Below are 23,461 nucleotides of genomic sequence, written 5' to 3'. Positions count from 1 at the left end.
AATCTCTCTTGGGCTTATGGATCGCTATGAATTTCTCAGTGTTCTTTTTATCCATTCTTGATAAAAGCTTTGTCCTGCTGGATAAGCGTATTCACATGTCTCTTTGTATTGTAGATCAGTGTAACAGAGGCTTAGAAAAAGACTGGCAACTTCAATACAGGAAATCACACTGGATTTCCATCAACTTCGGAAAATATTTGTATTCTCTAAATGGCTCTGGCGTGAAATTTAATTTCGTTATTAAAACGAGGATGCTCTGCAGGGTTTGTTATAATTTATATTTTAATTTCGTACTTTGGAAAATTTTAATTATGGTGCAATGAGTACACATGCAGAGTTTAATTTATTAGCTTCATCAGAGATACTCACTCAACTGTGTATGAACTCATGGGAACAGACTTTGCTAAGTTGGTAAGTTTATTACTGATGTTAATTTGCAGACGTGATGTTACTTGTTGTAAACAAAATCTAAGAAAATTAAGCAGTTTTAGTTTGTGTTTATGAGGTCTTTGAGTGAAAGTAATTTTTGCTTTGTAAACAGCTTTTGTGGAAAAGGTTTTGCAGTTTAGCGACTGGAAAAGCACAAAGGACTCAACATAAAGAGTTCCGAGACAACTAAAAAGAACAAAACTGTTAAAGTTTCGATGTCATTTAATTAAAAAGTATTTTAGAAAAGTGACTTAACTCGATAAAGCGTGACGAATAAAGAGCCCAGAAACTTTACATTTAGCGTTGGATTACAACACCGTTTTTTATAATTTTGTAAGAAACAACTAATTTTCTAAGTGTTTACCGATAGTTCACTCGGAATTTCTTTGTTATAAGACGCTCAAACAAACAATACGAAAATTGCGAGATCAGCGTGACAGTGCCGTCTTGAAATGAAAAATGCTCCAACTTTAGTCTGCTCATATTTTTACATAAATTAACAATTTTAAGCGCTAAAAATGTGTGTTTCTCTGACTGTCAATGTTTTCAGACTGTGACGATTATTCAGGCTTAGCTCAACTCATAATCTCAACAGTTCTCGGCATCAAAAATTTCTTGCATATTTGCATTACCGTAAGGTGGCTTCCACGAATTTCGGTGCTTATCGCTAATTAACCATCTTAACAATTTTCTTTTTAATGTGATTCACAATCAAGTTAAACTAAATTAATTTTGAGCAAGTTAAATTCCGGAGGTACGAAATGAAGGTTATTAATTAATTACACGATGTGAGGCGTTTTTCAGGGAAAATCATGCCGGGAACGTCCAAAATTTTCAGTTTTAGTGCGCTAATTAAAATGGGAGGATTTCCCAAGCAAAGGGTGGAATATCTACAAATCAGGATAGAATTTAAATAACGGTAAATCATAACAGATTAAGAATAATGGAACCGACCTTAATTGCGTATTTACATCATGAATTGTCTTTATTTACACAAAAGTGCAGGTAATGTTTTAATTTATTTTTCGAGCTTGGTTGTTTTTCTTGTGTTTTAACAAAATGACAACAAATGTTGAGCTGGCTCAGATCGAGCAAAAAATTTAATAAACATCGCAGAAACTAAGTGCTTCCCTCGGTCTCTAAACGTCATCCCCGGCCAATAAAAACCTCTTCCCATTCTAAATATTTAAACAACTGTTGGCTTATTACATCACTCGTGTCCCGATCGTGATATAATTTCGTAATATTACAGTAAAAATACGGAATACTGTGCTCGTATTTATCACAATTACGAATGCATGAGTTCGCAAGCTCGCGATATTATCCGGAGCACCTGTATGTCGTAATATTTTCCAAAGCTCCAACAAAGTTCGTACCTTAATCCAAATTCGCTACTGACGCAGAGAGCTTACTTAGTAAAGCCATACATTTACTTGCAAATTTGGAGAAAAGCTCGTAATTGGCTATTTTGCATATGTTCCGTCGTACAGTCTCGAACGTGAAATACCAAAAATATCGGTTAAGGTAATTCCCCCAAAAGCTATAAATTCAAGTCTTTAAGTGGCAAATTCTGGGCGAAATTTATGTTCAGAGATATGTCCCGGATGTCCAGGTTTTGCGTTAGAATAAATTATTAATTTTTCCGATAGGTTGTTGGACGATTTCCCAGAGGAGTTTGTGACCCAACAATGTTCCGGAAAGATAAAGAACTGAGTAAAATTTAATTTGATTTTAATCCGATTTTTACGGAAAAACGGTACAAAGTTGAAGCGAAAAAATCTACTGGCTATTGGTCCTTGAAAGTTGGGATTTTACGGGTGTAATAAAACTCACATTAACTTTTCCTAAACCGTGCAATTAAGGCCGCAGAATAAAATATTTTCGTCTTAAAGTTCAGAGTTATAAATTGGCTTTTAATTTATTAATTTCCATAAGAAAATTCCATTTAATTGGACAAAGCTTCAAATTAGCAAACTTTCACCTTACCTTGAAGGAAAAATGGCAATTTAAAGTTTACAGTATGAATGCCACTTTGTTACAATTTAATTAAACTTTAATCATCTTCTCTCTCGCGACGAACGAAACAAAGCGGCCATCCTGTTAATTTATTGGTGACTTTTATTTGTGTCCTTTGGAGTTTACAGCTGATAATTCACTAATGTATCCCTTGTTCCACATCCAGTTTTTGAGATATCTGTTAATATGAGAATCTCTCTACTGCGGTTAAAGAATGTTGAATCAGCATTAGTCCCAGAAGACCCCTGTAAATGGCTTAAGACCAGTAAAGCTCCCTCTTAAAAGTCCCTCGTCGAAAATAACAAAATGCGTCTAGTTAGAAGCTAAAAATGAAATCTTAGTATTAAACTGTAGTACTTACACGCTTGTTATAAGCTTGACTATAAAAATATTTTGCTTTAGTGTTATGAAACAACATCCAGTTACAGACGTAACGACTGCGGATAATTTGTAAAAGCCGGCGCTTTCACTGAAAAATCACAAGTCAAAGACAAACGACAGGAAAATTATGTTCAAATCGTGTAGGTAGTTTTACGACATTTTGATGTAACAAACCGTTGCAGCGAGTTTTATGAACGATTTGTCAAAGGCAATCGATTTCCATTAAATAGAGAAATCTTTTTCAGTACCACCAGAGAATTTGCAGTTTTAATGAATCACAATTTGAGGTGTAGGCGACGGTCGGGTCAGGGTCCTATTTGATGGGGATTTCATGGAACCGCTTTCACGTTTTTTCAACTCGATAAAGTATTTAATACAGTATTTGAACACTTTGCGGATAAAAACATTTTAGAGTTGGAGGAAAAATAAAGGTTTCTAAATGAGCAAAAAACGAGACAGGTTTCCAGCCGTATTCAGTCATGTTAACGAAAAAAAAAGTACTAATTACTAAATGTAAACATGTAAAAGAGACTTTCCAGGCCTTTGAAATGTGAGAATCTGGCGGAATTATTATTTTAAAGAAGCACAGATACATTCGCAAAATAGATCAAGGTTATTTCCTTGATTCTCGCTCCTTTGAAGTTTATGTTGCGCCACATCACAAAACATCACAGCCATGCTCTGAGAGTTACTACAGACTTATGTAAAATGCATTAGAAATATGAAGGCAACATTTAAGTTTTGTCCTGGCGCATCCACCATTTGTAAATCAGCGAGTTTTGTTATAATTATAAAAAAAAACTTTAAACACAATATTGGCAGTAAATCTTTAAAGAATTAAATTGTAATGGTAGTTCCCCCGTATTGTTGTCTCAGTAATAAAGTAAAAAATTCGGGCTAAAACCCATCGCGCCAAGGTGGAATTTGAGAGGACATTAATGAAACTTGATGACATCGATGCTGAAAAGTCATCAATCTTAGTTATCTGTCATCGCCGATTTTATAAATTCAAGCAGATTGTGATGTTTGCTTCTACCGGATGGCTATTGTCTAGTTGGTAGCCCTTTATCAAACTTGCGGAATCTTAATCAACCGGATGCCCATCAACCCGGCTCACTACGTTGTCTTTGAACTGTAATCAAACAATTTCAGGTCTTAGTTAAGTTTGAACCTTAGAATTAATTATCCCACCAGTTAATTTAGGTTTAATTATCTGAATTAAAGAGCGTATTTGAGTGTGATGTACTGGCGTAGTACACATATCGACTTCGTGCCTAATAAATTTCGGTTTCAAGACGTTTATTGAAGATTCTGTTTTAGACACGAACAATAGGATATCTGCAAATGCAGGTATCTACTGAAAAAGATTGATGATGAAAATTTCGCTGTTGGAAAAACTTTGAGAGTTAAAATGGGATTTACAAAGGAATCCGTTGATAAATATTGGTTAGTTCGGTTTCAACGATAATATATTATGGTCGAGCTTTCATCCTTTGAATGAAAACTTAATTTTTATAATGTTGGACAATTTTGTCAATTTTACACGCCCACGTTATAATTACAAGCGAGAAACGTTATAAACAACGAGCACTGCAGCAACAATTAACTTAACTGCTAATGACTAAGGCAGGGTCTTATAAACTACAATATGAATAATTTAAATTTTAATACAGCGCTTAACTGCTTATTGAAGGCCCGCCATCGGCAATTCTAGACGCAATCTTTGAAGCTTCGAGTACTTTAACAGTTATTATTGATTATTCCAAGCTCTAAAGAGGTTACTCGAACCATAAACGGACTTAGGATTTTACGTCGAAACTTGATTCATTATTTACAAGATCTATTTTTCAATGGAAGATTTAAAAGTTTCATTATTGATTCCGAAAACTTAATTTTTGATGACGCTTAGCTTGAACATGTTTGAGAAACAGAAAAACTCGTTTTGCAGACGTGGATGAAATATTTCCCCCTTTTTGCAGAGTCAGTTTTTTATCGAGTTTTCCAACCATATTTTTTAATACGACTGCCGTTGAAATTAAGGATGTTTTATTAAACAACTCATATTGTAATTCCACCAGGAAATGTTTAAATTAAAGCTGAAATGATAAAATTTTATGTTTGTTCGATCTAGCAATGAAATATACAAATATGATTAGTTTTTCTGAGCATTTTAAGTGACACAATTAAAAGTCTCTCCGCAGACACGCAATGATTTGAAACGTGAACTCATATAATAGCTGCATATTTCAGTGAAAAATTATACGGAGGTTTAAGCTTCCCTTTAATATCAGATGAAGCGAAAGAGAAGAGAGAAAAGCCTTGTCGAGGTCTGAACATTGCTCAATGTAATAATTCGAATTCCACTTGATTTGAAAAGGTTATTATTTTCGGTGCTGAAATCGACTTAATTCAGAATTCCACCGGGACCATTCCCAATTATCTCAAATTTTCGTTTACTCAATTTAGTCATATAAATTGCTGATATTGATTTTAAAAATTTATGGAAATGTAATCACAGTTCGGGATGAGATTAATCACATAGCTAAAATTGGAAGAGTTTGTTATCTGCAAATCATAAAAACAAACTATCAGAGAGGTTGTAAATAAAAGATTTACAGGAGTTCCCTCGTGAAAAATCCCTCAATTATTCATTCAAGTTGTAGTACCCAAATAGAAAGGTACAAGATGAGCTTGTTGGAATATTTATAATGATAACAGCAGCTCCTTGTTAATATGCAGATCATTTTTCAGTTTAAGCCGACACGTTTGGTGCATACAAAATAGTGAAATAAATTACAAACCAAATTTTGGGGCACTAATCGACTTAACTCGAGATGAAAATGTAATCTTTATTGTGATTATCTTAAACCAACGATTTATTGTAATGAAATGCGTTTTTACAGTCGTAAATTCGCACTTATTTGAATTTTCACGCGAACCGGGACAAAATGACTTTCTATCTATAATTCATAAATCAGAAAATATCGATTATATCCGGTACTGGAACTCAGTAATTTAATTGAACTGTCTAGTTGTAGTGACTGATAGATTTAGTGCACTGTGTTGATGTTAAAATTACATGAAAGCTTGCACACTATTTAACCTGTGTCGACAGTCATTGAAAAAAATTAAAGACTGGTTGCAAAAAGCAGACTAATGAAATCATTCGCTCGTTTTTCTCTCTTTGTGGGGAATTAAAAATGTCGTTTTTTCAGGCCGGTGCTACACTAAACAGTTTTTTATCAGTGAGTGGGCTGTAGCTCATCAATATGTCCATTTGATTGAACAATTGGTAGATTTTTCTCGGAAAAATACTAATTAAAATTGAAATGTATGCACTGTAAAATGTTGTATAAACCTGCAAAATTTATTAGTTAATTAAATTTACTTGTGGCAAAATGATGGAAGCGCCAGGAAAACTCTAATATAATTTCTTACCTTAGAGATGAGCACCCAATTTGTTGCTTACCCATTTTCTCGAAACTTTCCATTGCGACAAACTCAACAAAGTAAAATTAGTACTTGATATATCATCACGTTCAAAGTTTTATCTCCAGATAAGTGCTTTCTTATTCATAAAACAACTCTCCACTTTTCGCCCATAAACTTTCTCTGTTATTAATATAAATAAAAGCTACATCTCAACTTTTACGACTTGGGAATGAAAAGAAGGCCGCTGAAATTGAAACGTTTGTTGGAATTTTTCAGAAAATTTCAGAGAGACTAACTGTATTGTCAGCATATTATCCAGTTGATCAGATTACGCAAACAATTTTTTGTTGAAAGGACATTTTTCGGCGGAAAACTCGTTTTTACAACTTCCGATACAGGAAACTTTTCCCATAATCGTTATCGTTAATAATAAATTAGACTTCCAAATTTGTGCTTTTATCCAGTTTTGTAAACATTTCAGGCCGCTCGTTTTGTTAAGCTTTTCGATAACTGTTGCCGAGGATGCAGTTGCTCATTGTTTTCATCGCCGGGATGTTCTTTTGAACTAATATTACAACAATGTCTGCACTATTTAGAGCCCGAAGTGAAGCGTACTTAGGCATTGTTTAACAAGTTCTGTAGTGGAACTGGAATTATAATTTCCCGTACTAGTTTCAGTTTTATGTTCGTTTGAAGTATGTAGAGAAATTACCACTTAAAAGCTACTAACTATCCTGAAGTTTTCTTAGCTGTTTACAGTTTTCATACAATTAAGCTTTGCACTGAAATTTTGACTTGTTTCAAACAAATGAGCAACCTTCTATTTTCTGTTTGCTCAATTCACTTCGTGCTGTTAGAATCGAAGCTCATTGTTTAAATGGGGGAGAAATAAAATTTTAGATGTGTTGATTTTGTAAAATAAACATTGAAGTCAAACAACTCAGGAGATTTGTTTAGAACCTTTTATATAAATTAATGTTTGCTTGCTATTTTTAATGTAAGAGCTTGTTATTCCAGCGCCATAATATCAAATTAATTCGGAAACAAACTGCAAGTGTGAAATGGAAGCGAGTCGCAGCCAATTTCTAACATTGCCGTTTGACATTTCTTCAAGCATTTGCACTTCTGCAATGTAAACAAACGCTCAAAGTGCATTCAAGTTCATCGACCTGCAAAAATAACAGATTAGGAATTTCAAACTGAGAGGTTTAAATTGATTTATTAATTAACAATAATGCAAGTTTTAAGTGCGTTATTAAATTCAGCTCTCGGTTTAATGAATTTGTAGTAAAATATTAACGAGGGTGTCATAAAACCGCTGTTATTTGCGAAACAGAGTTTGCATTTTCTTTACGAAATTGACGTATTTTGGCAAATATCCGGCGTTTAAAATCTAATTATGCAAATGACTAGTCTAAAAATAAATATGAATATGTTTTAAGCACACCGTTTATTCATGTCATATGAATTATTCGATAAGCGCTTGCTCCAATAATTGAGGATGAGCTTTGAAGCGTAACAAATGTCAATCACATCTTCGCTTTAAAGGGGACGGATTTTCGATGATCTTGATTGCTTCCATGGAATATCACCGTTTCCAGAAATAATCTCGCTATAATGTGTTTTTGTGTTTAGAGAGTTCCAAATTAATTGAGAATTGGAGAATTAATTAACGTTGTAGATCAGAATGCTCAAAACTAAAGTCGAAGAAGTTTCGTGCAAAAATGGTTAACGAGAACAGTTTAGAAAAACATTTGTAACATTTGTGGAAAATATAAAAAGTGTCATACAACTTTTCTACGTTTCCCAAGTTTGAGTTTGTTTTTCTAAACTTGATAAATTAGTTTGAATAGGATTAAATAGAGTTTCTGTACGCCTGAATTTCCTACAAGTGACTCGTTTTGGACTCCTAACAAGCAAGAAATTTTTATTGGATCATGTAGTCGAAGATCGTTTAACTTTTTGTTTCTGCTTAAAATAGCCTCGAATCGATATCTTCTGACAAAAAACGTAAATAAAGTGATACCTCAAAAGCCGTCGTGCCACGTTAGTTATGGCTTCCGAGTCTTCACACTGTCAAATTAGTTCCAATCGGATAAACCGAAAATAAAAGATCTCAATTTGTTACGTGTTCAAGATTTTCGTGAAGGCGTAAACGTGCCGACATCAGATCGATCCAACCCCAAAAGAAATTATCCCAATTTTTTTAATTAACGTGGACCACCTACAGTGTCACGTTTATGGATTTTACGTTCCTCAGGGGTGCAAATATAATGATTAACCCGAAACGCCGCTATCCACTTAGCTGTTATGATCACATTTGTTTAATTTACGTTCTGCCAGCATCGTTACTTTACCATTCATCAAAGTGCTCACACTCTATTTGCAGAGGATTTGCTTGGCCATTTCTGTCATAGTAAAATGCTCAATTATCTGACAGGTTAAATGCATTCAGAAGAGCACTGTTTTGTATTTTAGTTTTCGTAATTTCGTTGATGCTTCGGTAGTCATTAAGTCCGAATGGAAACATTTAGACGATGAGCTGCAAGCAGTAACCATTACCGTGTGGTAATGTTTATAAAAGACGTGTGCTTGAATCCAGAGCACTTGAGAATAATGTGAACGTTTCTTTAAATGTTTCTTTGACTAGTGATGAACATTCTGCATTTTTCTTCGATGCGATTTTCTCGGTTGGCTGCACGGTGTACAAAAAATTATTTATGGTCGAAGTTCATATTTTACGAGCGTGAACGCTAGTTTAGACGTGGACACGCGACAAGAAACTCGTGGTAAAAAAGACACGCTTGTCGGATTCTCTTACACACCAGGAGAAATGTAAGTAATGAAACATAAATAAAATAGAGACTTGTCCCTCCACACTGTATTAATACAATTTTATTGTCGGAACATAGTCAGATTACATTTTTTTTATTTAAAATTCTACAAGTTTCTTTTTCTTGCTTTGTAACCTTCTGGTTTATGTGAATTCTCCGATCTGCCGAACCCTTTTAACAGCACTTCCTTTGAAGAGAAAAGCGACAAGTTATTTGCCAACTTCTGCAGGATGTCGTATATAAATCTGAAGAGCACGAAACTCGAAACTAAAAAGTGTTGAACGTGTAACAACGTTATTTCTAGTTTTGATTGGTGGAACTATACATAATTTTGAATATTATAGTAATGTATTCTGTGGTGCAATATATCTAAATGCCCATTTATATTTAATTAGCAGCAATGAATTAAATTTATCATTTTGAACTTGTGATAACCACACCTCAAAATAAATCACCGCTAAAATTAACCGCAAACAGACATTGTGCTAAATTCTAGTTTCGCAAACAAAGACCAACAACAGTACGCTTGGCAATTAGATCATTTCATCAAGATTTATGCAAGTTTTTACTCAAGTTTGTTGAGAAAATATTGTTGCGACATTTAACATATTTGTCAACCGATAAAGAACATACGATTGTTAAAACTTTTAAATCTTATTTAAAAAAATTATACTTTTTTTGAAATATTTCAATTTTATCAAGTCTGCCTGTTTACTCGTAGAGTTTAACAATCTACATTAAAACAACTGGTTTTCCATATAGCGTCAAAAAGGAATTAATTAATTAATGTTGAAAATTGCTGCATGGATTATTCAGTGTAGTGTCACCAATAAAATTTTAATATTTGTCAGAATGTTTCAATTTAATAAAATATGTTTATTTGTTTGGTGATTTGAGCCAATTTAGCGTAAAATTATTTTTTAGATAATATCTACACAATTACAATAAAAAAATTTGTTGTAAGATCTATTTATAGGATAAAGCTTTACCTTCATGAAATTATACAAATTCGACATATTTCTGAGATATCTACAGGATTAAAATCAACATGAGTTTTTTAAATTTCTAGCTAAATGATAAATGCGTCATTTTATTTGTTCCACATGCTATAATTTTAGATAATCTGTAAATTTTGTCATGAATTTTTATGGCAATTACGTAATAAAATTATTGATGATTGAGACCTGGCATTTTAAAATTAAATTTTTAATTTAATTGTAGTTTTTGAAAGTAATATGTAGACTTTTTCCATTGAGTGTTTGAAAATAGCTGTTTTTGCAACAAGTTGCGGAATGGTACTGTTTTACGCATACGTGGTTTGTTCATCGAGACCATTTTGCACGAATACAAACCAGGATTTTTTCTACATCCACAGTAAAATTGAGCAAACTTTAAAAATAAAAATATTTCAAGTGACATTTCTAAATTGACACTTTGCTTGAAAGAATTTCTGCACAGTTTTGGATTGCGGATTCAATGACACATTCTTACATTGAACGATGGAGATTCGAGCGTCGACACGAATATGCGTGAAATCTTACAAACGTCAATAAATCATCTATAAATGGAGGAACAAAACAATTTCTTACTTACAATTTCAATGCCTGTTAAAGTATCAAAAACATTTACGTACTCTTCTGGTCAATTTTACACACTACTATGTCACTTTTATGTACTTGTGCTAAAAATCTTTAACAAAATGTCTATTTTATTTAGCGAGCGATTGTAGGAAATAATTATTTTTGCAACAAATTGCAAAACGGTAGACCGAATTTTTTACCATCAAGTTCGCACGAGTAGGAAACAAGATTTGTTCTTTAATTCAAACAAAATACAAAATTTAACGATGAACATTTGATGTGACAGTTCTAAAGTTCTGAGAATTATATCAAAAATTAACACTTTAGCTTGCCGGAACTTCCGCAGTTGGGGTGCAAATTTAGTGACAAAAATTGTTTTTTTTATTAGAAATTTCAATGTAGATTCATCTGTTGGAATTTAAGAAATCGGCCGCGAATATGCGTGAAATCTAACAAAAATTAATAAATCACCTATAAAATGCAGGTACAAGACTATTGTTGAAAATGGCATACTTTTACGCACTTGTTTGATCACTTTTAGGCACTTTAATGACACTTTTATGTCACTTTTATACATTAGTGCCTTTCAAAACTGAAATCATACTCAAAATGTCTACTTTATTTAGCGATTGTAGATTTTTTTTAATTTGATAGATGCGCTAAACCTGTCGCTTTAAAATAGTAACCATTTTAAAGCAAAAGCACGATGTTTTCCAGAGAACTAAGACAGATACTAATTTCCAAAGCCGCAAGAAAACTTGGCAGCTTCACGATTTTATCGTAAAAATGTTCCCACGCAGCAATTTATTTTATTAAAAATTAATATCCATTATTGCATTGTATTTTTCCATTAATTGTTCATGCTGAAAATAAAACCATTCCACTTTTCGAGGAATCATTTATTTTGTCTTAATTAAGGGTTTTTCCTATTTCTATTATTTCTGTTATGAAAATATATGATAGAAATTTTTAAAAATATGAAATTTTAGCAGCAAATTCAGTTTGATGTTGCATGTATTTCGATAATAAATACAGTTATAACTCATCAAATTTTCTGTCGACTTTTAAATTAGTACAAGCATTTGCTATTACAATTTTTAATTGTAACCTTGTTAGAGTTTACACGAAATTACTTTTGCGAATTCGGAGATTGTAATAATTTAGTTTGAAAGTTTTTAACTCAACTCCGTAAAGATGGAGTATAGTTTTAACCCTCACAGAATTTTTAATATTTTCGCAAACAAAATGTCCGTTTTAAGAAATGGTGGATGCGCCGGGACAAGACCTGAACTTTAATATGAAATGCTAGAAGAATCTTTAAGTACAAGATTGGTAGTTTGAGTTGTTTATTAGTTTTCATCCTGAAAGTAATTGCAAGCGCAACATTGAACATAAAGCATAAATTGTCTTGAGCTCCCCCGCTTATTGATAGTCACGTTTTCTCTTGGAAAAATTACTCACATAATTTACTACCGTTTAAACTCTAACTGTCAAGAGCTAAGTGAGTTTCCAAGTTTTTCGTTTCAGCAAACATTTAAAAATATAACCCTGATTTACGATTCCGAACACAAAAACTAACACATAAACTCAGATATGTTACCGTTATATAATTTTATGTCGTGGTGTAAAATTCTCTGAAACCACGTCAAATTACCTCTTCCATTCTGAATGTACGGAACGATCATTTTTCACTTCGAAAAACGCCATCTTATCTCTCTTCATTATCATTCCGCTTAAAAATTGCAGCCATTAAGAGCCCGTTCGGTGAAATTAAGTAAAATTCGTTGTAGCGAGTTAATTTGCATTAATAAGAGCATCTTCGATAAGGTATCAATATAAATTCTGCTGTAATTGCGAAAAATTCGATTACGGCGGCATTGAGAAACGAGATGGGTCTATAAAAATGCGCCACGCAATGTTACTAACACTGATTTATAGAGTTAATCGCAGTGTTCAGTGATTTAACACGGTAAGGGTTCTTGTTCATCCCTTTAGACTACCACATCACGGCCTACTTTGCCTGTGATGCATTTGACTCTTCTAGCCTAATCTGTTGTTCAAATGGTTGGAAAATTGACTCGAATAATTTTCCAGTTTTTTCTTCGGAGCTGCGACATTGTGTTTATTGTGTGCTTGTGTCATTAGGTCGAGTTCACATGCCGATGCACATCCAATTTACGACAACTGTGCTGCAAGGAAAGCACTTGGAAACATAGCTCGTAACTAAGTTTTTATAACTCATATTTTAGTAGTCCAGGCAGTAAATTTTAAGTTACCTCATAAATTCTGCCAGTTTAGTCATTATTACAACCAAAATTGTACCGAAATTGTCACTTGTAATTTATTAACTGATTTCTGACGAATGGTGGAAATGGCGTTATTTCATTAATCAGGAGTCGAGATCTGAGCAAAAATCCGCAGATGACGGCGCGTTTTAGTTTTTAACTAGCTTATTTTGCTCCATTGAATTGCAACGAAGCGCCGTTGATTTGTGTATTTTAGAAATGTTTAATTTTGTTTACTATGCAAATTAAGCCCATCTGCAATTCCGCTTCTATTCTCATCCCGACACTTGAACTTCCCTGCCATTGATAAATTTAAATAAAACATAGATTCTTAAAATAACACAGCTCCATTACATTAATGGCGTGTTTGTGTAACGATGCGACGTTGTACTAACAAAAGTCAATGTTTATTTATTAGAAAAACACCACCGTGGTAACCTCTACCTCTGAAATTGCGTTTTTAGCGATCCCATAAATATGCCGAAAGAAGAGGGTTTAAAAAGTTCCAGAATAGACCCATTCGAATCCCAAGACGATCGTGGACTCTTCTGTGTTCTAGAATAAAATTGCGCATAGTAACAAAACCTTAAAAACATCTTGTAAATATTGATAAAGATATTGGTGCCATCACAAGATCGTAACTATAAAGAAAATAAAATTTCCTCTGGGATAAAATTAGACATAAAATTTTATGCAGGTTCACCCCAACTAAACTAATTCCCGGAGCGAAATTCATATTCCGATGAAATGACAGCAATTATCGAAAGAATTTATTCGATTATGATTAGTCCGCGTCACTTAACGTCAATTACAGGGTTCAACAGTTGGAAATCATCAAATGACAAAAACATTGCACTCGGTAATTTCAAAACTAAGTCCGCAAAGTCAACTTCAACATTATTAAAAGTGTTTTTCAGAGGAACGGATTTGTAAAACCGCGAGGAAATTCCGTGAAGACTCGTTTTTCATGTTTTTATCCGCGCCTCAATTTTTACGGCTTTAGATCCTAGATCCTTTACAACAAACTACTAAAATAAACTATTTCGTATCTACCATAAAAGCACGTCATAATAGTTAATCTTTTACTCTTTAGATCCTAATGTTGTTTTACGATTTTCCCAGATCATGGTGGATTTTTCCAAGCTGTGGAAACTCGAAACTCGCTTGACTTGCTTAATTAAAATTTATTAATGCTGAAAATTTGTTATACCACCAAGTACCCATCTGAGCATAATTTATACAAGTATAACATTAGTGGGTTATATTGTTGCTTAATTTGCAACATAATACACCCCCAAAGCCGATCTCATTAAAGTTGGAGGGAGATTGAAAGTTCTCGAGAGCAAACCTGGAAATTTAAGACGGCAGATGAAAATAATCGAAAATGGGAAGTTATTAAAAATTTTGAATGAAGACGAAAATAGTCTCAAATTTCATAGCAGCTTCTTGTTTGAGCTGGAAATTAGGGAGCTAATAATAAGTTTCCAATTTTCGCGCGCTGCTCTATCAATAAAAGCTAATAATGAAAGTAAATACATAAACGAACAAGTTGAACACAATAAAATCCAAATTAGTTGTTTGTTGCTACTTTATTTTGTTGGTGTTTCAATTGAAATGATTTCTATTGACACTCAATAAAAAGTTGAATTATCCGGGCGCATCCACCATTTTTAAAAAACGAATAAAAACTAAAAAATTAAAAATTCTAGAAAATGAATAGACATCTAAAAAATAAAACTTATTTGATTTTGATTTCGATGGCCGTTTTGCTTCTTCAGGTCAGGACTCACGTTTACTTTTGTTTTTTTCAGTTTTGCTTAACAATTTGCAAAATTATGAAACTCTATAATACGTGGTAAAAAGCTTATTGCACAAGCTTCGTAACGAAATATAATTAGAAAGTGCCGGAAGCGTCAGATATTTGAGAAAAACTAATAAAAATTGCGAAAAATAAATAGTTTTTAAAAACTTTTTGACAGTTTTTTTGCATATAACTCCGAAATTAGTATTTTTATTTTGAACATAATAACAAACGTTGAAATCTCTGCTTACTAACGCGGTGTTAAACGTATTTTATCTCTTCTCTCTTAACTTTCCAAGTTTTCAAGAAAAACGGAAAAAACATATTTTTTTTCAATCCAAAAAAACAGTTTTTTAAAATATCTTTAAATTCGGCATCAGTCAATTTTATTCAATCATTTTACACTTTTCCAGTACAACTTTTTTTCTACAAAATTTGCCGACTAGTGAAATCTCAAAAGTAAAGAATTGCTGAACCGAAAATTAATCGGCAATATGTAAAAAATTGAGGAAAATACAAAAAACTAAAGTTCATTTTCCGCTAAAATTTACAAAAAAAATATCAAAATTTTTTAATTTTAAATAAAAGGCATATAAAGTGAGCTCTATCCATGTTCTACAGTACCATAAAGTAGGTCGTAAATTTTGTTAATCCCAGTTCAAGTTTATAAAACTCATTTTATTAATCCCAGACGATCATAAACCAGTAAGTAGGTATTCAAAAGTAATAAAAAAAACACTAAAAAATAAATATGAAGTAGAACGAACCCTGGAAACAACGCTAAAGTTTCCAACTATTCTGTATTGTTTTACATGACAATTCTCCACACTTTCATAACGGGAAGTAAACTTGTGTGATAGACAATAGGTATGAATATCAAATGATCATTATACGTAACTCCCAACAGTCTTTGAATCTACTCAACTTCCCATTTAGTTCAGGTAGTGTTATTTTTTTAATTTTTCAGATAATCAAGTTGAATTTGCATCATTTATCTTAATATCCGTGGTAATGATGACAAGTTTCGGCTCTAATACTCTATTTAAGTAATTTTTGATGTGACAGAAAATGACAAATCGATGGCACATATTTCCGAAATTTTCTAATGTAACGCAAAAGGGAAACTTGGATAATATATTAGTTCACGCAACAGGAAGATGAAGAAGAGCGAAAGTGCTGATGCAGTAGGTGTAATAAAAGTAAATTACTACTCTGAGCTCAGATCAAAATCTATATGAAAAATAATAATTTATAGAGTTAATCCTCATAGAGAAATGAAACGCTAAACTTAATAACGTTGGTAATTATTCACAACTTCAATTTTAAAATCACCAAAACAGAGAATTGCGAGCGAATTTCAACGCGAGACCTTTTCAACTATAAATTTAATTGTGACTTCAATTAACACTAAATTAAACTCACATTAACTACCTGTCTTTATCCAATAAACAGTGGGAATGACGTGCAAAGATACGTGATGTGTGTTAAGAGAATGTATTGGATTAACAGACAGGACAGAGTTCTCATTTAGTAGTAATTGGTTTTATCAGGACGTACATTGGACTCTTTATCTAATTCCGAAATCTCATTAGCATTTGGAAATTAACAGTAAAATCAGACACGATTATTTTATTTACGACCTGATGCAATAGTCGCAGTAATTACTCGTGTTAATAGCCGGGTAATATTGTCAACAAAGCAGTATATTTTTAAAAATACGATTCCACTGCAATAAAAAATTCCATGAACTCAGTTTTATCACGAGCATCTGTGTTTTTCTTATCGATTTTTTCGAGAATGAATCGTAAGAGAAAATTAATGTTTCGCTCTTTGAGGTTGCTTCATTTAATCATCTCTTACCCAGCCAGATAAGATTTCATATTCCAGGAAATATGATGAAAAGTTGCCAGTGTCTGTTTCTAACAGAGACAAAATGATTTTGTCAGAAAAGTAGAGCTTTTGAAACTGTCCCGGCTGATTGCCTGATCTTATTCTTAAATCCTGAATACCTCTTACTCCGTCGTAGTCCCTCAGGCTCAACGAGCTGCAGCCTGCAGTAATTTATTATCGAATTACTTCTTAGAATTTTTCTCAAGCATAACTTTATTCATTTCAAGTCTTACTACTGTAATTATACACTCGTTGTTGGGATTGAATTTAAAGCCACACATTTCCTTTAAACAAGTTGTGAAACTTTGGCGGTTTCTACTATTAAGTTGGGAACGAAAGCTCGTGGGTCAACACTGTGTTCATAACTTTGAGCAACCTTTCATAGAGTTGATATATCTCAGAGACATCACGTAATCATACAGATTCAGGAATATTACACTTTTGCAGAGGATTTTCAGGCTTAGAAAAGGGAGAGAAACAAGTTAGCTGTGATTGAGTTTCGTTTTGTGTGCTTTTGCAGAATTCAGCATATCTCACGGGCAAAGCTTTTCAGTGACAAAAAATACAGAATGCGACGAATTCAATCAAACTATAGTATAGAAGTTGTTTTTTGTGCGACGCTTTATCGAATATTCTTTCTTAAACGTCGAGTAAACATCTTACCCAAAAAGCGTATTGTGGATTTTTCGGCAACTGCAATTTCGCCGTGTCGAATACATTCTTCATTATAAAAAGTGTTTAACTAGGCGCGATATTTTCTTGCTTCGATGGAGCAGTTGATGGAAACTATTACGATACAACGTGAAATATCTTTAATAACGCATTATGACTACCTGCAATTTTTCTTATTAACTTTGAGCGGAATCTTTCATTATACGCCACCAAACCTCGCAAGTTTAAAAATAAAACTCAAATATTCCTAGTTGACCCACATAAATTGTACTAAGCTGTCTGTTAATTTTTGTGTTTCTTTCTTTCTTTTTACTGACACTTTAGCAAAATAACGTTTTTTATTGACTTTGTAATTGCGTTTTCAACTCAAGCAAGAAGCCCACAGGAAATTCGAGGACTATTTCGTGTTCATGACGTTCAATTGGGAGAGTGTCTCGATATATCAGATCCTAATCTTGCGAATATTTGGAAAATTCTTCTTAGAGGCTGGACACCACTTTCGATGTAGTTTCCGTTCATTCATTTCCGATTTCTACATGCAAGGGTCAAGTCGGTGTTATTATAAACCCAAATTGCACAAAAAAAACTGCAAATAAAAGGTTTTAAAATGGTGGATGCGCTGGGAAAATCTCCACAACAACTCGTTTAGTGGTGGTTGAAAATAATTTCTCTTCATTAAAATGGGTGCAAAAAAACAAACACAATAGTAATTGTTTTAAAGCGTGCATTTACATTTAAATACGCCGGGATTTATTTAAATTGAATTAAGAATGATCAGATTCTATGCATCTGTAATGCCCCGTTTTATGTTGCCGCAAGTGAAATATTCATTAGCTCTAAATTCAAATATTTACGATCCGTAAAACTAATCCAATAATAATAAACCTTGGATTCTGATAATAAAATCCAATCTAATTTTCCTCGAATTTATTGGGTGTAACTTGCATCTACTTGTCGAATATCTCTACACTTGTACGTCTACGGCCTACGCAGTGTCACGCGTGTAGAAATTAATGATGAATTAATATTCAGGCGCCAAAAAGGGCTTTTAATGTAGCAACGTGTTGACTTTAATATGGTTTGATGAAATTTAATAACATTTACATTGATTTTTTGGTTGGCTCGTTTTTACCTTATTAAGACAGTTTGAACTAGTGAAGCTCCTTTCTAATTTAGTAAACAAAAGTTTTCTTGAAAAATTTCGCCACAAATTGGAAGAGTTTCGTAATCACTGCAACAAAGAGAATTTCAAAGCACGTTCTGCATAGAATTTCATACAGGATTCACGACTGTACTGAAATATTGTGGAGCGAACAAAAGCTTTAAATGACCAGATTTCACTACTGTTATATTTTTAGCTCACCGAATTTCCTTCTGTTCAAATTCGTTAATAAAATCAACACAAGTTCAACGAAGATCATGAAAAAGTTGTACAAATCATTTGAATTTACAAAATTCTGCTTGTTTGTTTAATTTACGATCAAGTTCTCAATGAGAGTGTAAGCAGGAATAAACTCAAACCATTCGGCAAATTACTCCTATTCCGTTTACAGGGCAACAGATTTTCCTGAATATGCCGAGCGCATATTTACTTAACGAAATTACTTTGAAATATTCCAACCTTTTATTTTCATGCAAAACATGCTTATTTGCCGTAATGAGCTCAAGTTATCAAACGGAAAAATCTCCTGTTCCAACTCTGAGTTTCATTACATACAAACTAATAAACAATAGAATAATTATACATGATTTGCACATTTATGCGTCGTTTTATCCATTTTGGGGTTAAATGCAACACCCTCATAAATAATGTATATGACGATAATTGTAATTATTGTCAGCGTAATATAAATTTAGGGCCAACAACATTAAAACGTGTCCTTTGATGTCGCGTCTTCAGATCTATAACGAACATTTCTTCATCAAACCAGAAACTTTTTGCTGATATCGATCCGGTCCCGGAAGTCTCAAATATTTCACACAAACTACATAAAATAGACCCTGTCATCGTACAGTCCGAGCTTCTTGTATTTTTTCGCTCTGTTTCCCCCAAACACGAAATAATTAAAGAAAATATTTTGAAAAAGACTTGGTAATTTTCTTCTTTCATAGCTGCAATATCCGCAATTTCTGTTATGAAACTGAGAAACAAAAGGTACAGAAATGTTTAGAAGCAGCTGCGAAATGATTGCAGTTTTAATATTGTGTTAGAGAAAACAAGTCCGTTTATTAAACTATAAATGTCAATCGTTCTAATATGTTTTTTTCTTCTTCAGTTTTATGCGGGGTTGGGGTGGATTTGGCGTTCCACAAACACACCTCTGGATACTACCTTATGTAAGTATAAAAACATTTCACGTTTGTGACTAAAATTTTGAACGCGATTTTATTTCTACTTTTAGGTTTACGAGTTTCCCCGTTTTGTTTTTGTAGTTTATCGGAATCGAACTCTTTGTCAACTGAAAATGTAACTAATTTTCCTTGGAGCGACAACCGCAACGTTGAACTCGAATTTTGACATTTGTTTGCACCATTATTTATTAATCGTGTAAAACGTGTTGTACAATTCCCTGGAAAGAAAGTTGGTGTTTTAAATATTTAGCACGAGAAATATGCAACTACTTGCATAGTTTAGTTATTTTTCAAAGGTAATGTGAATTTTATGAATCTCTTTGTTGTGTTTTTTTTAAACACAGTGGCGCTATATAAATAATTTTTACAACAAGAACTGTGCTTTTGATGTGTCCTCAAGAGCGCAATTATATACACACAAAATGTTTGGTTGTGACACAACAAAAACTCGAGTTGTGTCAACGAATTCTTTCTTTTATTCAGTTTGGATTTGTTCTGGAACAACAATCGAAGAACTTCAGGTAATGTAATAGTAATGGCACAAAGATTTCGTGAAGAGATTATTTAATACGAGCCCTCAGGCTCTAATTAGATGCGACTGAATCAATCGGTAATGTAAGAACTAATTTTAACTGGAAACTCTAGATGTTATTAGATTTTCTGCGAAATTACTGGAATGTTTGCCGTTTGTTAAATTAGTAAGTTTCATTATGAGATTATTGCAGCGATTCCTGTTGGTGGTTATGCAATGTAGAGACGTTTAAGTCCTTTGCACTCACCACGTCAATAACAATGATTTGTCTGATGGTTTTATAGTGAAATTCCAGGTCAAAATTGCTTCCTATCACTGCCATTTGCCAAGTTTCTAACATTTGGCGTCGCAGCGTTCGTTATCCCCGTGTGAAGTTAGACAAGATGTTAATAGATCCTTTGTAATAGATACTGCTTCATTACGAGACATAGTAGTAGTAATACTCCCTTCTAATTAAGACGTCATAACCCAAAACATGCCCCTTCCATCAACGTTTTCCATTATTCATACTCACTGTTGCGCTTTCGCTAATCTCAAATTTGAATAAGTACATGTTTGAAAAATCCACCTCTACGAGGGTCACCATTTGAATATTTTAATTTAAAATGCCGCCTCTTGACAGTTCTCTGATGCGTTCCTTCTCGGTTCTTCACATCAAACAAAATAAAAACACGCTTCGTTAAATCGCACTATTATTAAATTAAGACGAGAAGGAACGTGTGGATTGAAGGTAACGCCAACAAATGAATTGTCATTGTCAGAAAAGTAATTGATTTAGGTCTGCTAGCCGAGTACGAAGATAATTTTGAAATGGGCACGTTCGTGACTGTAAAACCCCAGGCGCGACAGCGTCAGATTCGGGATAGGAAATCTTTATATATTCTATGATATTCTGGGTATCAAAGTTACTGGCCACGTGCGGCACCTGCTACCGGAAGAATTTTTTGCGGAAACTAAAAGTTCCAGGGCGATTTTCCAAACGCCATAACGGCGAAACAATGGTTCTAAATTTAAATATTTATTTTGATCTAAATTCTATTCTTTTACAAACAACTACAGCTAGAAGAGTTTCGCTAGCTTTGAATAAATTTGACTTCATAACCAGGAATCTAAAAATAAAAGACCAGAGCTGGTCGTCGATCTTGTATTCAAGGGTTTAAGATCTGGACAAAATAAAAGTTTTGGCAAAAAAACTAGCCGAGCCCTTGATTAAAGACAAAGATTCAAAAGATTAGAAACAAGAGACAAAAAAATTAAAGCGACAAAAGAAGAAATAAATATAAAGAATAACTTGTCAATAAATTTTATTTTTAATGAAAATTCGTACTAAAATTTTTTATCTGTTGTACTTTCCAAGATAACGAGATTTAAATATTTAAAAAATAAAAATCAAATATCCGAAATTTTAACCGCCAAAACTCGGTTATTTTTTACCGTACGTCAATTTAGAGTTCAGTTTTAGATTTTGCGTAAAATGAAACTAAATAACGCCAGTTTGCTCTAAAAATAATTAGCCAGATATCGACCGCAGATGTTTGACATCATGTTAGTCATACTTTTTTCCGAAAAACTCAAACTTTCAACTTTTGGAAAATTTATAAACGAATTCTTAGCTAAAAAAAACGCGTTTAAAACAATGGCAAAAACTGTTTCTTTTTATCTGTCGTAGTTTCTGAAATATTTGGTCCTCTGGTAATAATCCAAAAATTCAAACGACCATAACTCAATTATTTGTTGACTTTCGTCAAAAATTTGCCCAGTTTTGGATTCCGCATAGGGAGTTTTGCGTAAAATGAGTAAATAACTTAAGTGTTCTTTACAAATAAACGGGATATTCATCAAAATCTGTTTACAAGGGGTCTTTTTCCAATGATTTTCAAAAAATATTTTTTTAATGCGAAAACGACGTTTATTAACTTTGATTTATACATCAATCGAATGAACTGCTCGAAATCTATTAAGCACGCAAATTTCAGATCGGTAGAAAATATAGTATACGAGTGGCGGCCAAAACACAACAAACTAAACAATTTTCATCGATTTAATCAGAAATTTTTTTCGCAAAAAATTGACTTCGAATTTTGAAAATATAAAAGCAAATTCTAAAAGAAACGAGCGCGAGAAAAACGATGGTTATTTGTCGTCGTTCGTCGATTTTAAAAGTTGATTTGGAATCTGTACAAAATTTTGCGTAAAATGAGCCCAAATAACGCAACTTTGCTTAAACAAAAGCGAGATATCGACCGCAGAAATTGGACATAGTTTTAGATAAAAAATTTCCGAAAAACTCAAACTTTTGACTTTTGAAAAGTTTATAAACGAATTCTTAGCTAAAGATCGCATTGGGAACATTCAACTTAAAGTTATTAGAAAATTTTCGAAAGTTAACAAAACATACATTTTTTTCTAAACATTCCTTCATTTTATTTTTTGTCATTAGAAATAAAAGTAGCAATTTTGGAACGCTAAGATTTAAAACCGTTTGTTTTTCGACTTTTTTTAATTGTTAAGCAAAACTGAAAAAAAAATAAAAGCGGTGTAGTAAAAAAAACTTTTGTTATAAATATCTGATGGTGCAAAACGGGCTTTCAATTCAGAACCAAGCGGCAATTTCTTGTTGACTACTGTAAATAAAGAATATTTGCATGTCTTTTTTCCACCTGAAAAAGTAAGTGATCCAACCAGTAAATAATTCTGAAAGCGCATTGAATTATTTAAATCTCCCAAACCCAACTACCCTAGAAAATTCAGGTTTATATTTACGTAGAAATTTTAAATTATTAACAGTTAAAGGGTTGACATTTAGTGGCTAGCAGCGGGTGGTGTAACCGCAACTATTCAACAAAGCTTTTGCAAATGTCTAGTGCTGGGGGTGTTTAATATTGATGATGAATACCGCTACAACTAAAGACGTCTTTATAACAAAACTAAAACTTTATTAGTTTACAGAGGATTATTAATTAAAACTTGTTGTAATCTCAGACAAGTTTTGTTGCTTTGATTGTCGTTTTAAGTCCGTAAAAAATTAAATTTCAACACCGTAAATTTCAATTTTTCAGAGTAAGTCTCAGCAAATATTTGAAGAGGCAAATATTTTAATTTTACTCTTGTTTTTTCTATTTGTAGGTCTAAATCAATATAGAGTGATGGTCTGAGTCGACGTGGCTCCAGTTTTTTCTACTTAGCATGACTTTTTTAGAAACGTAATAAAAAACAACCTTATAAAAACACCCACTTTCAGCAGACAAAAATTTGGC

The 23,461-nt window shown here is 33.0% G+C and overlaps 1 protein-coding gene across 2 annotated transcripts in view; it reads left to right on the top strand.

The window, feature by feature from the left end:
- LOC148173092 (uncharacterized) overlaps nt 1-23,461 on the top strand; it is a 52,197-nt gene that overhangs the window by 12,330 nt on the left and 16,406 nt on the right. For both annotated transcript variants that reach the window (XM_088039168.1, XM_088039167.1), the window contains exon 2: nt 19,597-19,657. In XM_088039168.1, coding sequence (XP_087895294.1) covers nt 19,597-19,657 — 61 coding nt within the window. The remainder of the gene's footprint in view (nt 1-19,596; nt 19,658-23,461) is intronic.

This window comes from Gnatocerus cornutus, chromosome 6, assembly GCF_029298725.1.
Source record: "Gnatocerus cornutus isolate USDA-ARS CGAHR chromosome 6, icGnaCorn1.1, whole genome shotgun sequence".
NCBI lineage: Eukaryota > Metazoa > Arthropoda > Insecta > Coleoptera > Tenebrionidae > Gnatocerus > Gnatocerus cornutus.
Note: the sequence above shows the minus strand (reverse complement) of the source record. Positions and strands in the feature narration are given on the sequence as shown.